This window comes from Achroia grisella, unplaced genomic scaffold (assembly GCF_030625045.1).
Source record: "Achroia grisella isolate CSIRO2021 unplaced genomic scaffold, CSIRO_AGI_Agris_v1 utg1080, whole genome shotgun sequence".
In the NCBI taxonomy this organism is placed as follows: Eukaryota; Metazoa; Arthropoda; class Insecta; order Lepidoptera; family Pyralidae; genus Achroia; species Achroia grisella.
Genome location: NW_026712570.1, coordinates 792240 through 805334, shown reverse-complemented (window position 1 = coordinate 805334; position 13095 = coordinate 792240). Strand labels below are relative to the sequence as shown.

At 35.7% G+C, this 13095-nt stretch overlaps 1 protein-coding gene across 1 annotated transcript; it reads right to left on the bottom strand.

Annotated features, from left to right (window-relative positions):
* Positions 1 to 1613: 1613 nt before the first annotated feature.
* LOC131842305 (general transcription factor IIH subunit 4) lies at positions 1614 to 13035 on the bottom strand. The gene is made up of 11 exons (XM_059190847.1): positions 12771 to 13035; positions 12303 to 12407; positions 11213 to 11344; positions 10364 to 10549; positions 9340 to 9412; positions 7940 to 8047; positions 5428 to 5511; positions 4092 to 4294; positions 3219 to 3333; positions 2393 to 2533; positions 1614 to 1825 (listed from the first exon to the last, which is right to left on the bottom strand). Exons 1-11 carry the CDS (start codon positions 12920 to 12922, stop codon positions 1685 to 1687), a joined length of 1440 nt encoding a protein of 479 aa, XP_059046830.1. The 5' UTR covers positions 12923 to 13035; the 3' UTR covers positions 1614 to 1684.
* Between the last annotated feature and the right edge of the window lie 60 nt (positions 13036 to 13095).

Below are 13095 nucleotides of genomic sequence, written 5' to 3'. Positions count from 1 at the left end.
TAGACAACACAGTTTTTTTTTTCTTAAGATTTCGAAAATAAAATACTAGTTGAAAGAAACAATATATTTACAAGTAGTATTAAACATCAACGCATTACCATTCATTCATTAACATTAAAAAAAAATATATTTTTAAACTATATTACACTATATCTTAGTATAAAGTGTAGTTGACAATTTATATAATACAAACATATATTTTAGCGATTTTGACATTAAAACTAGTCTGTACATCCTGCATTACTTTAATGTCAAAATTACTATAAACTGACACTGACATATATGTTTTTTTCTTTTTAATGGCTTGGCACTCCTGTGATTTTGCCAATATACAAAATTTGCGAAACAATCGTTCAGGTAAAGGAAATTTTGGACGATACGTTTACAGGATCAGATAAGTGGACAAAAGGATAAATTTTCATTTCATTGCATTCTTCTTGACGTCAATATTTGACAATGCCTCTGATTACACCATCTCGGATAGTAGTCGTGATTATATGATATTATAATTATGCTTTGTTACAATCAATATACTTGAGTGGAGAAGAGTACTCTTTTATATACATAGGATGTCGAGAGGCGAGGAATAGAGACACCGACCGTACGAAGTTTCTCGAATAAATACAAGATTTTTGGCCTTTGATAAGAGGACATTTTGGCAAACAAATGACGGTCCACATGATGGTAACTGGCAACCGTTGCCTATATACATGAACAGCACTACAGACATCAGATTATCATTTGAAAATCGTGATAGCACTCTTGCCAATGTTGCCTTTCCAGAGAGCTAAGATATCATACCATTGCAATTTCACTGCCTAACTGCCTAATCTCATAGTAAGCTAAACGATTTTTTATCGATTTTTTACAGTCTCTTTAGTTCATGTAAAGAAAACATAAATTTGAATTTTACGTTCCTTGTCATCTCTAAAAGACTAGATAATTGATTGATTTATTGATTTATAACTTACATTGAAGCACTTTTGAATAGTCATCACATTTTATTTAATCTACCGCTCATTCGGAAGGCTGTCTCATCATGTTTGGAGTGATTATATTAATAATCACTCTGGACAATTCACATAGCGCCATCTAGTTCCAAGTAGGTACTAGTACTAGATTGCACTATACACCTCGCAAAACAATATATTCTAGGGATAGGTGTATTACATCTGCAAAGATATTTGGCCATTAATTTTCATTGATAATTTGTTTATTTCGACGACTGGTGGCAACAGCTGGCGTTTACAGCTTCACCGGACGATAGGGGGACGAGTGCAGATGGCACTCCAAACCAAAGGACTTATGAGGATATGAAGGCCATCTCCCGCCTGACGGACACGACTTTAGTCTGAGGATTCCACTGGGGATTAAAACCTTGGCTCAGGCCGTAATTTCGATCCCCGTTTTAATTAAACGGGTATCGATGAGAGGGGTGATGGTAGATGATGCACTAACACTTGGAGGGGTGAAAAGGATTGTTAGCAATGTTGACTAATTACTCCATCGCTAACAATGTACCATGTCAGGACTTCCACGCGGTTCCCCCTGGAAACCATCGTGATAAATTTCTGGTGAATTTGTCAAGATGGGCCAACTGACCTGACCCTCCACTGGAACCCTGCCAGCGTAAACCGTTAGCGCAGGTGGGTGCATCATTCCATAATCATCCTTTAAAATAAAACTAGCTCTTGGAGTGCTTCTTCCAGTACTTCTTGACGTCGTCGTGTCCGCTGCGTGTGACCACCATGGTGCGGGTGCGCTCGTTGTGCCACGTCAGCACGCCCTGACTCTTGGCGTAGTCGCGGAGCACCACGAAGTCCGCCTGTACCGAGATCAAATTTAAATGTTAGATGATTACATACTGTTAGATGGTAGATTAGATCCTAGCAGCAGTTTGGTACATTGAGTTAATTTTCCGATGGTAAAAGATTCAATCCTCGATCAACACATCGTTTGTTAAATAGAAAAATGAGAAGACAAGATTTTAAGTTTCTTTTCATTTATTTAAATTATTTTTTCCTTTAAAGTTTTAAACTTACACAGAAGTATTATATATCATTTTTAGATAATGATTAAGATGGTGTAGTTAATTTAATTGACTTAAACTTACACAATGTCAGTATTACATATCATTTTAAAAGTGTTTAGATAATGATTAAGACGGCGTGGTTAATTTAATTGACTTATATGAAAGGTCTAGGCAATTCTAGCTTCTAGTTTTGAAACAATGACATTTTATTTAGTTATTGAGGGTTATTTATTTAATAAAACATTACAGATACTACAATGTACTTGACACACATATATATGTATTTCTTTCTTCCATAAGATAGACATATATCTATCTACTTCTCATTCCCATTAGATAGATAGATAGATAAGTGCTCACCTGTGATAGGAACTGATTGTACACGACACCCTCAGTGTAGGTGAACCGGTTCCTCTCCGTCTCCCACAGCCGTATCTGGTCCACCACAGTGGGAGGCAGCACGGAATTCGACCGGATGCCGCCAGTCTCTGTATTCAGCATCTATAAACATTAAAAAAAAGTATTTTAAGACGGCCTCAGTGGTCTAGCCAGGGGCGGATCGTGAATTTGTGGGGCCCTGGGTTAAATCTACTTATTTTTTTATTTATTTATTTAAGCTTTGCATTCCATAATTTTACAGTAAATAGATAGACAGGTACATTTCAAAGGTTAGGTAGGTTAATTATGGACCCTGTTGGGCAGCAAGCGGAAGAGAAGAGAGGAGGACGAGTTATTTTTTATATAATATATAATAATAATAAAAAAATAGTAATAATAATTAATAATTTGAAATTGTATATATATTTAATTCAATATGTCATTTTTATATTCTAAAATTATATAATCACATTTTTTAATCAATAATGTCTTGAGATTTCTTATAAATATTTTATCATTTTTTATCTCTTTTAAAGAAAGTGGTAAGTGGTTATATATATTTATGGATGACACCTTACAACACACTTAGAAAAATTACACAGATTAAAAATACACAGATCAAAAGCAAGCGACCAGAAATTCCCCGTTCCTTTCGATAGACGCGCACTTGCATAGGTTGATAGGTTTTTGAACATCCCACATTTTTTTATATTCTAAATCGACCGGGAAATCGATCGGGAATCGTAGATCCCCGTTTAAATTGGACGGTGGATCGGTCAGTAGGGAAGGGGTGGTAAGTGGTGATGACCTGCGGGTGCGAGTGGTGGTGCAGGTAGTGCAGTATCTGCTGCGCCGTGATGCCGCCACGCAGAGCAGCGCGGACAGACTCGCGGGTCAGTACGCCCACCACCAGGTTCGGGAACCTGCACACAGACAACTACAATGAAAGTCAAAATTAAAATAAAAAAACAATCAAATCCAATACGAAAATTTCGAAATTATAATCATGTAGTATGATTGTGTCTTGACACAAGTTTTAATTATATTTAACATCTTTCTTAAATTATTTGCACATTTTGACGCACTCAACACTTGCTATCCCACACTTGACTGGCCATGATCTCATTTAGAGATAGTCCGTCTTTGTTCACATTATTTCTAAAGAACATAATGTATTTGAGTGCTATAAAGAATATATACACTTTATTTAGCTTGGAACTAGATGGCGCTGTGTGAATTGTTCTGAGATGATATTACCATTATCTATACATATAAATATAATTGGAGTGTCTGTTTGTAATATTGAAATAAGCATTTTTACTATATTCAAATGAATATAAATATGGTACATACATCAAAATAACAGTTTTTACTATTTTTGTCCGTCTGCATGTCGGTCTGTTTATCATTGGCACGTATGGACCGATTTTGACGCGAATTTTTTTGGTAGGTAGCTGATGTAATAAGGAGTAACTTAGGCTACTTTTATTTAAAAAAATTAAACAATATTCCACGCAGACGAAGTCGCGGCAACAGCTAGTACTAAAATAAAATAAAAGATGTACCAAATGAACCTACATGAATAATAAATATATTTTGAATCGATTTGACACTAGTGCCTTACCAGTGTAATACCTTTAAGATATACAACAATTCTATCACGATTAATAAAAATACTGACCTATACATAAGCTCGGTGAAGAGTCCCAGCAATGCGACTTGTAGGTTGGTCTGTGTGTACGCATACACGCGGTAGTTGGTCTCCACCACGATGTAGCCGGGCTGCGCCTGCGACTGCGGGCCGAGCTCCGGGCCCGCACTGGAGCCCCGTACCCGCGCGATATTCAGCGCCAGCCGCGTCGGGTAAAAACGGCCCGCTTTACGCTGCAACCCAACATCAAGTTACGATTATAAAAAAATAAAAAAAATTCAGACTTGATCCATTTTTTTAGTAAAGCATAATAACATAACTTACCCTATGTTAGTAATAAACTCTATACATATAAATAAACGTTACGATTATAAAAAAATTCAGACTTGATCCATTTTTTTAGTAAAGCATAATAACATAACTTACCCTATGTTAGTAATAAACTCTATACATATAAATAAAATTGGAGTGTCAGTTTGTAATATTGAAATAACAGTTTTTTACTACATGCGTATGAATATAAATACGGCGCATACACCAAAAAAAAGTCCAGTCAAAATCGGTCCAGCCATTTCAGAGATTACCCGAAACAAACAGTCAGACAGACAGACAAAAATTGTAAAAAATATTATTTTAGTGTGTGCACTGTATTTATATTCATATGCATGTAGTAAAAAACGGTTATTTTAATATTACAAACAGACACTCCAATTTTATTTATATGTATTATTACATAGTATAAAACAAAGTCGCTGTCTGTCCGTCCCTATGTATGCTTATATCTTTAAATCTACGCACGGATTTTGAAGCGGGTTGTTTTAATAGATAGAGTGATTCAAGAGGAAGGTTTATATGTATAATACATGTACACCCGGGCGAAGCCTGGGCGAGTAGCTAGTAGATGTATAGATTAAACTTGTACTGTATGAATGAATAAATGAAACTCTTTATTGTTCCTCTCATAGAAAAGATTTAGACAATCTTATATATAAAATTCTCGTGTCACAGTTTTCGTTCCCATACTCCTCCGAAACGGCTTGACCGATTCTCATGAAATTTTGTGAGCGTATTGAGTAGGTCTGAGAATCGGCCAACATCTATTTTTCATCCCCCTAAATGTTAGGGGTAGTCCACCCCTAATTTTTTTTTTATTTTAAGACAAAACAACGTTTGTAGGGACAGCTAGTTATGTATAAAATGAAAAAAAAACCAATAATAAACAAGACTTATATATAACAATGCAGCCTTATCGCCTGCAAGAGATCGCTTCACGATCTCCTTCAGGCAACCTTAGTACTGTATTAAATTAAAACCCACTGACATCGAGGAAACCCGGATATTGATGTATAGTTAAAACAATATATACCTTTCTTTGATAAACCAGTCCAAATTCTCTCAAATGCTGCAGGAACACCAGCATGTTATTGCTCATACCTTCTGTACTGTAATCCTATAACATAAATTAAATATATATAAAAATCTCGTGTCACATTGTTAGTTACCATACTCCTCCGAAACCGCTTGACTGATTTTTATGACATTTTATATATGAAATACCATCCTGATCATCTGGATGAATGGCGGTCTTCCACAGTGCGGTTTTCTAGAAACTTTTTCCTCGCACAACCACATTGTGGAATCACCTTCCAGCAATGGTATTTCTGAACCGATACGATATTGAAACCTTCAAGAAAAGAGCTTATTCCTTTTTAAAAGGCCGACAACGTACTTGCAATTCCCCTGGTGTTGCGGGTGCTCATGGGCGGCGGTAATCACTTACCATCAGGTGATGCATGCTCGTTTGTCCCGTGTTATAAAAAAAAAAAAACATATTCGGCAGGTCTGAGAATCGGATACTGTCTATTTTTCATACCCGTAAGTGATAAGGGGTGTCCATCGCTAACATTTATTTAATGGACATTTTTTTTTGTTTTTATAATGTGGCATTAAAAACACATACAACCCTAGATTTTCACCTTTCTACCACCAACCCCTATTTTAATATTAGTATTTAAATTTAAATGGCAAAATATTAATTTAAATACTAATATTAAAAATAGGGTGTAGTTGGTACGTGTATGCTAGTATGGTGGGTGTTAGTAATATATAAAATCCTCGTGTCCTTGAAAAACCATTGTGTTAAATTCCTAGCGAATTTGTCTCGATGGACAAACTCACCTGACCTCACCTTCATCTTCCCCGTTAAATTGTAAGTGAATATATATTAACATCCATTAAAAAAACATATATTCATTGGATGTTGAGAAATAGAAATAATCTTTATTCAAATAAACTCATTACAAGCACTTTTGAATAGATGTCACACTTTTAGTAGTTTGTTAAAATAAGTTAAATAAAATCCGGATTGTGTGAAAGAATATAATTATGTGACATAAGTTATGTAATATATATAGTTAGCACTGTAGTTCGTAAGGAGGTTCTTTGTCCATTCACAAAATCGCACAATTTAGCATCTAGTAGCACCGAATACCACTGCCCTGGAGCATCCTGCGTCACACGACGGCAGTCGACACGGGTACTAGCGGTGTAGGCCGTTTAGCACTCAGGTCGTGCGGTGTTCCGGGCCGGAGATTTGAACCCCAATTCGGGGTTTATAATTCCTTTAAAAATGGTCTTGCAAGTATATACTAGTATATATTGCGAAACAGCAAAATAAAAGCGTAGAATTCCAGCTTAAGAATAGAATCGGTAGCAGAAGCAAGTACGTGTCCACCGTGTAGGTAATCTCGACCTAACACGTAGGCCGTTGCATGTTGATTTAATAAAATAATCTTTCGCATTTATTTTTATTTTATATAATTTTTAATAAAGTGCATAGTATGAGTAAATAAGTTTTTGAATAGTCATATTTTGATTCTACCACTCATTCGGAATGCAGATTCATCACAAGAAACTTGTGTGTTGCTCTTTTAAATAGATGTTTTTTTATATAAATAATTACAGTATAACAAGAGGTTATACTGATAACATTGTCAGCACTATAGATTTTAAATTTGTCTTTAAAAAGATTAGAGATTACAGGATAATGGTGAATGACATTTTAGTCCTTCGCAATGGCAACACATGTTACTATCACTATAACTTGTTGACCGCTGTTAATGTACAGGCGACAGTTTTTTTTATTTGTTCATATTTATTTTAATTTATTTGGCCTATTGTCAGGTCACCTATAGCACTGAGACCTGTATAGATCTATTTTGCTCGCGCTTTTTAAAGTTGGCTACCTAGACCCGTTAGGGTTAAGAATTGAAGGATATTCTTAGGAGCGATGGTTTTTATCTCCTCGGGTAAGAGTGTAAACTTTCCAAAGGAGATATTTCGTTTATGCATGAGTGGGCTACAACCACATAGGATGTGTAGTGGCGTTTCCTCTTTTGCTTGACATAATATGCTGATTGTTGTTACGCTGAGTCCATTTTGCTATGTGTTTATTCAATTTACGGTGTTTATATAGGCAATTGTTATATCAAATATTTGTAAATTAAACAAGCATATGGCTAAACTAGGCCTACTAGGCGTTATTCTTGTTGGTTAATTTCACAGGTTTTTTTTCATAGGCTTGTAGTCTATATGTATAATTTCCGTACATGTATATACTTGTTTATAGATTTGTGTATGTAATATTTTGAAACGAATAAAAATTTTATCTATCTCATCATCATCATCGCAGCCCGGAAGACATCCACTGCTGGACATAGGCCTCCCCCAAAGATCTCCACGACGATCGGTCCTGCGCTGCTCGCATCCAATGTCTTCCAGCGATCTTGACCAGATCGTCGGTCCACCTTGCTGGAGGCCTTCCCACGCTGCGTCTTCTTATCTATCTATCTAAGGAATAAATAAATTGTAATACTCACTTTGCCTAGGGTACTAAAACTGAGTTGATAAAGAAAAGCGAGGCACTCCGCAGCGCTCAAACTTCTTTTTTCAGCCGTGTGCAAGTAATGCTGAAGGAACAGCCACACCTGAAAAAAAAAGCAATAAAAAAATCAACACATTTATTTATTTAAGCTTTATTGTCCACTAGCTTTTACTCGCGGCTTCGCTTAATTTCTTGACAAAGTTTCATAAAAACTTTCATCCCCTATTTTATCCCCTTGGGGGTGGAATTTATCAAAATCCTTTCTTAGCGGATGCCTACGTCATAACATCTACCTGCATGCCAAATTTTAGCCCGATCCGTCCAGTGGTTTGGGCTGCGCGTTGATAGATCACTATGTCAGTTACCATTGTTTTATATATATTTGTTCATCAATTACAATTTTTATTAATATTTTAAGTTAGGACTAATTTATTTTCTTTATATATATGGTCCCATGTGGGTAAAAGCATCCTCCAGCTTGTTCCATTGTCCTCTATTCACAGCCACACTCATCCAGTTTTCCCCGGCCACTTCTTTAATGTCATCAGACCATCTTATCCTCTGTCGACCTACTCGCCTTTTCCCTGTCGGTCCCAGCCACTTTGTTAGTTGATAATCAACACATACAAATCATCATCATCATCATCTGCTTCTTCCTTATCCCATTTATTTGGGGTCGGCGTAATATGTTTTTCTCTTCCATTCATCTCTGTTCGCAGTCATTCCGTTATTTACTCCCTTTCTCACCATATCATCTTTCACACAGTCCATCCATCTCTTTTTCGGTTCCATCCACATTCATATGTAACACCGTCCTTAGGATATGATCTTCATTCCTACGCATTACATGCCCATACCAAGATAGACAATTACTCTTTAACCTCTCTGACATCGGTGCCACTTTCATACTTCCTCTGATGTATCCATTCTTTATCTTGTCTATCCTCGTCACACCACACATCCATCTCAACATTCGCATTTCAATTGCATGCAGTCGTCTTTCATGCGTCACATTTAGGGCCAGCACTCTGATCCATACAAAATAGCAGGCCGGATCATGGTCTTGTCAATTTTGACCTTAAGTTTAAGGGGAACTCGTGAGTCGCACGTCGTCGCCGTAACCTGCCGCCACTTCATCCAACCTGAGCTAATCCTGTGCTTTATGGTTCGGTCTAATTCGCCATTGCTTTGGAGGAGTGAACCTAAATACCGGAAATCGGAGCAGATCGGCAATGGAGCTCATTTAGTGATATGATATCAACACATACAAATAATAATAATATTTAATAAGCATAAATAAGTCATGCTGTCTATAAAGTTCGAACTTGTGGCGACTTCGACTATATGACATAGTGTAATAAATTTATACATAGTCTAAAAAGGTAGGTATGATACCTGTTTCGCAGTGCTAAGTAGAAGAAATTGAAATCCGGCACGAGTGATCACGGCAGAACCGTCTTCAGCATCTCTGTGGATTTACAGAAAAAAAATATTTAGTACCACCTATTTTTTTAAAGAAAACTGCATGCAACTGAAATGCGAATGTTGAGATGGATGTGTGGTGTGACAAGAATGGATAAGATAAAGAATGAATACATTAGAGGAAGTATGAAAGTGGCGGCGGTGTCGGAGAGGTTGAAGAGTGATCGTCTGTCGTGGTGGGCATGTAATGCGTAGGAATGAAGATCATATTTTAAGGAAGGTGTTACATATGTCTGTGGATGGTTATAAGGGCAGGGGAAGGCCGAAAAAGAGATGGATGGACTGTGTGAAAGATGATATGGTAAGAAAGGAAGTAAATAACGAGATGACTGCGAACAGGGATGAATGGAAGAGAAAAACATATTACGACGACCACAAATAAATAGGATAAGGAAGAAGCAGATGATGATCATAACTATCTATTATTTTTGTGGAATTTATATATATATTTTTAAATAAATAAAAGTAGTCACAGTTATTCTTTATAACATTAGCTAGCGAGTATAAGTCCAGTCAAAATCGGTCCAGCCTTTTCAGAGATTATGAAAAACAAACTGACACACAGAAAATTATTATTTTTTATGTAGAGAGAGAGTAATTTCAAATGCATACGGAAGTATACAACTTCCGTATGCATTTGAAATTACGAACATATGATACAATTTTATGTATATTTATAAAGATTTTTATCGTAGATAGCGGTTTACGCACCTTGGTTTACTTCTAGTGGTCGCGGGTTTGATTCCTCGCACGGAAACATATGCAAACATTTGTATTCATGAGTTTGATTATTTGTATCAGTCGTGTATAATAAAAAAATATCTATGTATTTATATCAGTTGTCTAATACCCATAACACAAGCTTTGCTCACCGTGGAACTAGATGGCGTGTTAATTGTTCTGAAATTTTAGTTACAAAAAATAGAACAGACGGTACCTGGTCATTAAGCCAGCATGGAGTAGTATCCTCACAGCATCAGCACTGATCCCCTCGGTCTGTGCGCTGCCCACCATGTAATGCAGCACACACTCCCACCTCTCTAGGGCGTACGCGTCGAGGAACGCGACGTCACGCGCTTTCCCATCAGGTTCTAGTGATGACGACATGCTCCATGGTCGACCACTGTAGAAGCACAATAATATTTAATACTAGATTTTCCTGCGACTTCGTCCGCGTGAAACTTATCTTTATTTTTCTAAAATAAAAGTAGCCTAAGTTACTCCAGCCAATTCAGAGAGTAGCCGGAACAAACAGACAGAGATACAAAAATTGTAAAAATGTTATTTTGGTGTATTACCATATTTATATTCATATGCATGTAGTAAAAAATGGTTATCTCAATATTACAAACAGACACTCCAATTTTATTTATATGTATAGATGTCGCCTATACGATAGTCGCCAGTTGTCAATGGCTCTGCCATTGTCAAATGGCGACACTGGGATGTCAACCCCACATCTGAAGATTGTTAGAAATGTAATTTGTTAATACAAAGATCACTTTGAAATATAAATTGACACAAAGTTTGCCTCTGTGGTTTAGCTGTATACCACCTTAATTTAGATGGTATTTGTGTCATATTAAGCTGCAAACCTTCACTATTCAGAGTTAATTGTAAACCATATACAAATCTGAAAGCCGGGTAGAATATTCAGGAGTAGAATCACCTTAAAAAAGGCATATTTCTCATTAATCCATAATTTATAAGCTACCCTCCTGTTGGTGGAGCTCTGCCACTTCCCAAGATCATTCATAATACACACATAAAAAAATAATAATTTTACCCTCCCAAAAGAGCAACCTTCAGATTCTTCTTAAAGGATTGTGCCAGCATCCAGCCGGGCATGCCTCCAGGGATCGGGGCCTCCTGCCATACTGAGAGTTCTGACAGAGCCTCACAGGCTTTGCTTTGTTCTCTGTGGAAAATATGTTATGAATTGATTTAATGCATATATTAATATTGGAGATATATGATACAATATGACCTCACTTAGTGGTGGGGATACATTCCAATAAGTTCCAGTGCTAAACAAAACAGCATTAAACAAGGTTATCTTTCTTTCTTTTCTTCGGAATTATTACTTTTTGTTTTCTTCTTGTTCAAAGAATTCTTTGAACTCATTCTTAGAAAGACTAGCTGCTGTTTATAGAACTATTTCCTCAATATATTTTTGTAATATTCCTTTATTTCAACCACGGGAGGGTTGAAATACAGAATTGCTATATAAAACAGTGTTAAGCACTTACTGAATTTCAATTTAATTTTATTGTAAGATAAAAAAAAATCTAAATAATAATATAAGAACAATAAATAAATGTGTATAGACAAACAAACATAAACACATAATATAATAAAAATGCTTGCACACTCTGACATAGCACTCTGGATATTATTAATTTTGCTACTATACAAATACTAGTAAATATATGAATTTTTGAGATAAAACAAAATTTGCTCATGAAGTAATAAAATAAATTCTCATTATGAAATTCTTAGGAACTCTGTATATGTCATCAAATTTAATTATGATTAATGTTGAAAGGTAACTAACAAACAGAAAATTTAAGATTTTACAGTGGATTCAGAAATTGTTTGTTTTATTATTGGTAAAACATTTTAGTAACATATTGTAAATTTTTAATACAAATGCACCCCCTTAGTTGCAGAAACCTTTCGCTTCATTAGTAAACTTATTAAACCTAGTTACTGTAACAGTTTTTTTTTATACTACTATGGTGACAAACAAGCATAACGGCCCATCCGATGGTAAATGGTTACAGTAGCCTAAGGATGCCTGAAACAAATTATTATTGTAATTGAAATAAATAAATGAATTTTAACGATTTTATATGACAACCTGGCACAGTACTTACTTGGCATATGTTTGGGAGACCCAGGACGTAACAACAGCTTGTGGCACGGGCTGTTCAACAAATAGCAACCGGATCACAAAGTGTCGAGCCAGTTCTGGCAATTCTCTGTGGGAGTAAGTATAATTTTGCTAAAGTAGGTTTTTTTTTTCTTTAACATCAAGCAATCAGTCTTCCGGACTATAAACAGATTTATTGACCGTTGTAAAATCTCGTGAGAGGCGATTCTGAGAATCCGGCCTCAGATATTCCAGCTTATGTCAGGTTGTTGAAGTCTGGTATTTTACGTCTGCCAAATAATCAGGCAATGTCAGTTGAACTTAAAGGTATCTTTTATTCTTCATAATGCTGGTTTTGAGCAGTTATAAGAACACGAAGGAAATATTAATAAAATAAAACTATTATAACCTTAAAATAAGAATATATAAACTGACAATGTTAAATACATAGTAATGTAGTGTGTTCACTTACCGGTAAACTGCTAAACATATCGTAGGATAATTATACAGTGTCTCAAGAAACTGAGGAGATCTACTTTTTAAATATTCGTGAAGATCTTTGCACTGTAAAGTTGGTGATGGATTTAAATTCAAAGAACTTTTCGATTTAGATGACTCAGACATTATGTGCAATATTATAAACTATGAGAAAATAAATGATGTTATGGAATAATTTAAGGGAACATTATGAAATTCAAAAAACGAAGTGAAAAACATATTAACATAACAAACAAAAGTAAAAACTGGGATTGATGCACAGATCAGAAAAAATTGATTGATTGATTTATAAGTGACAT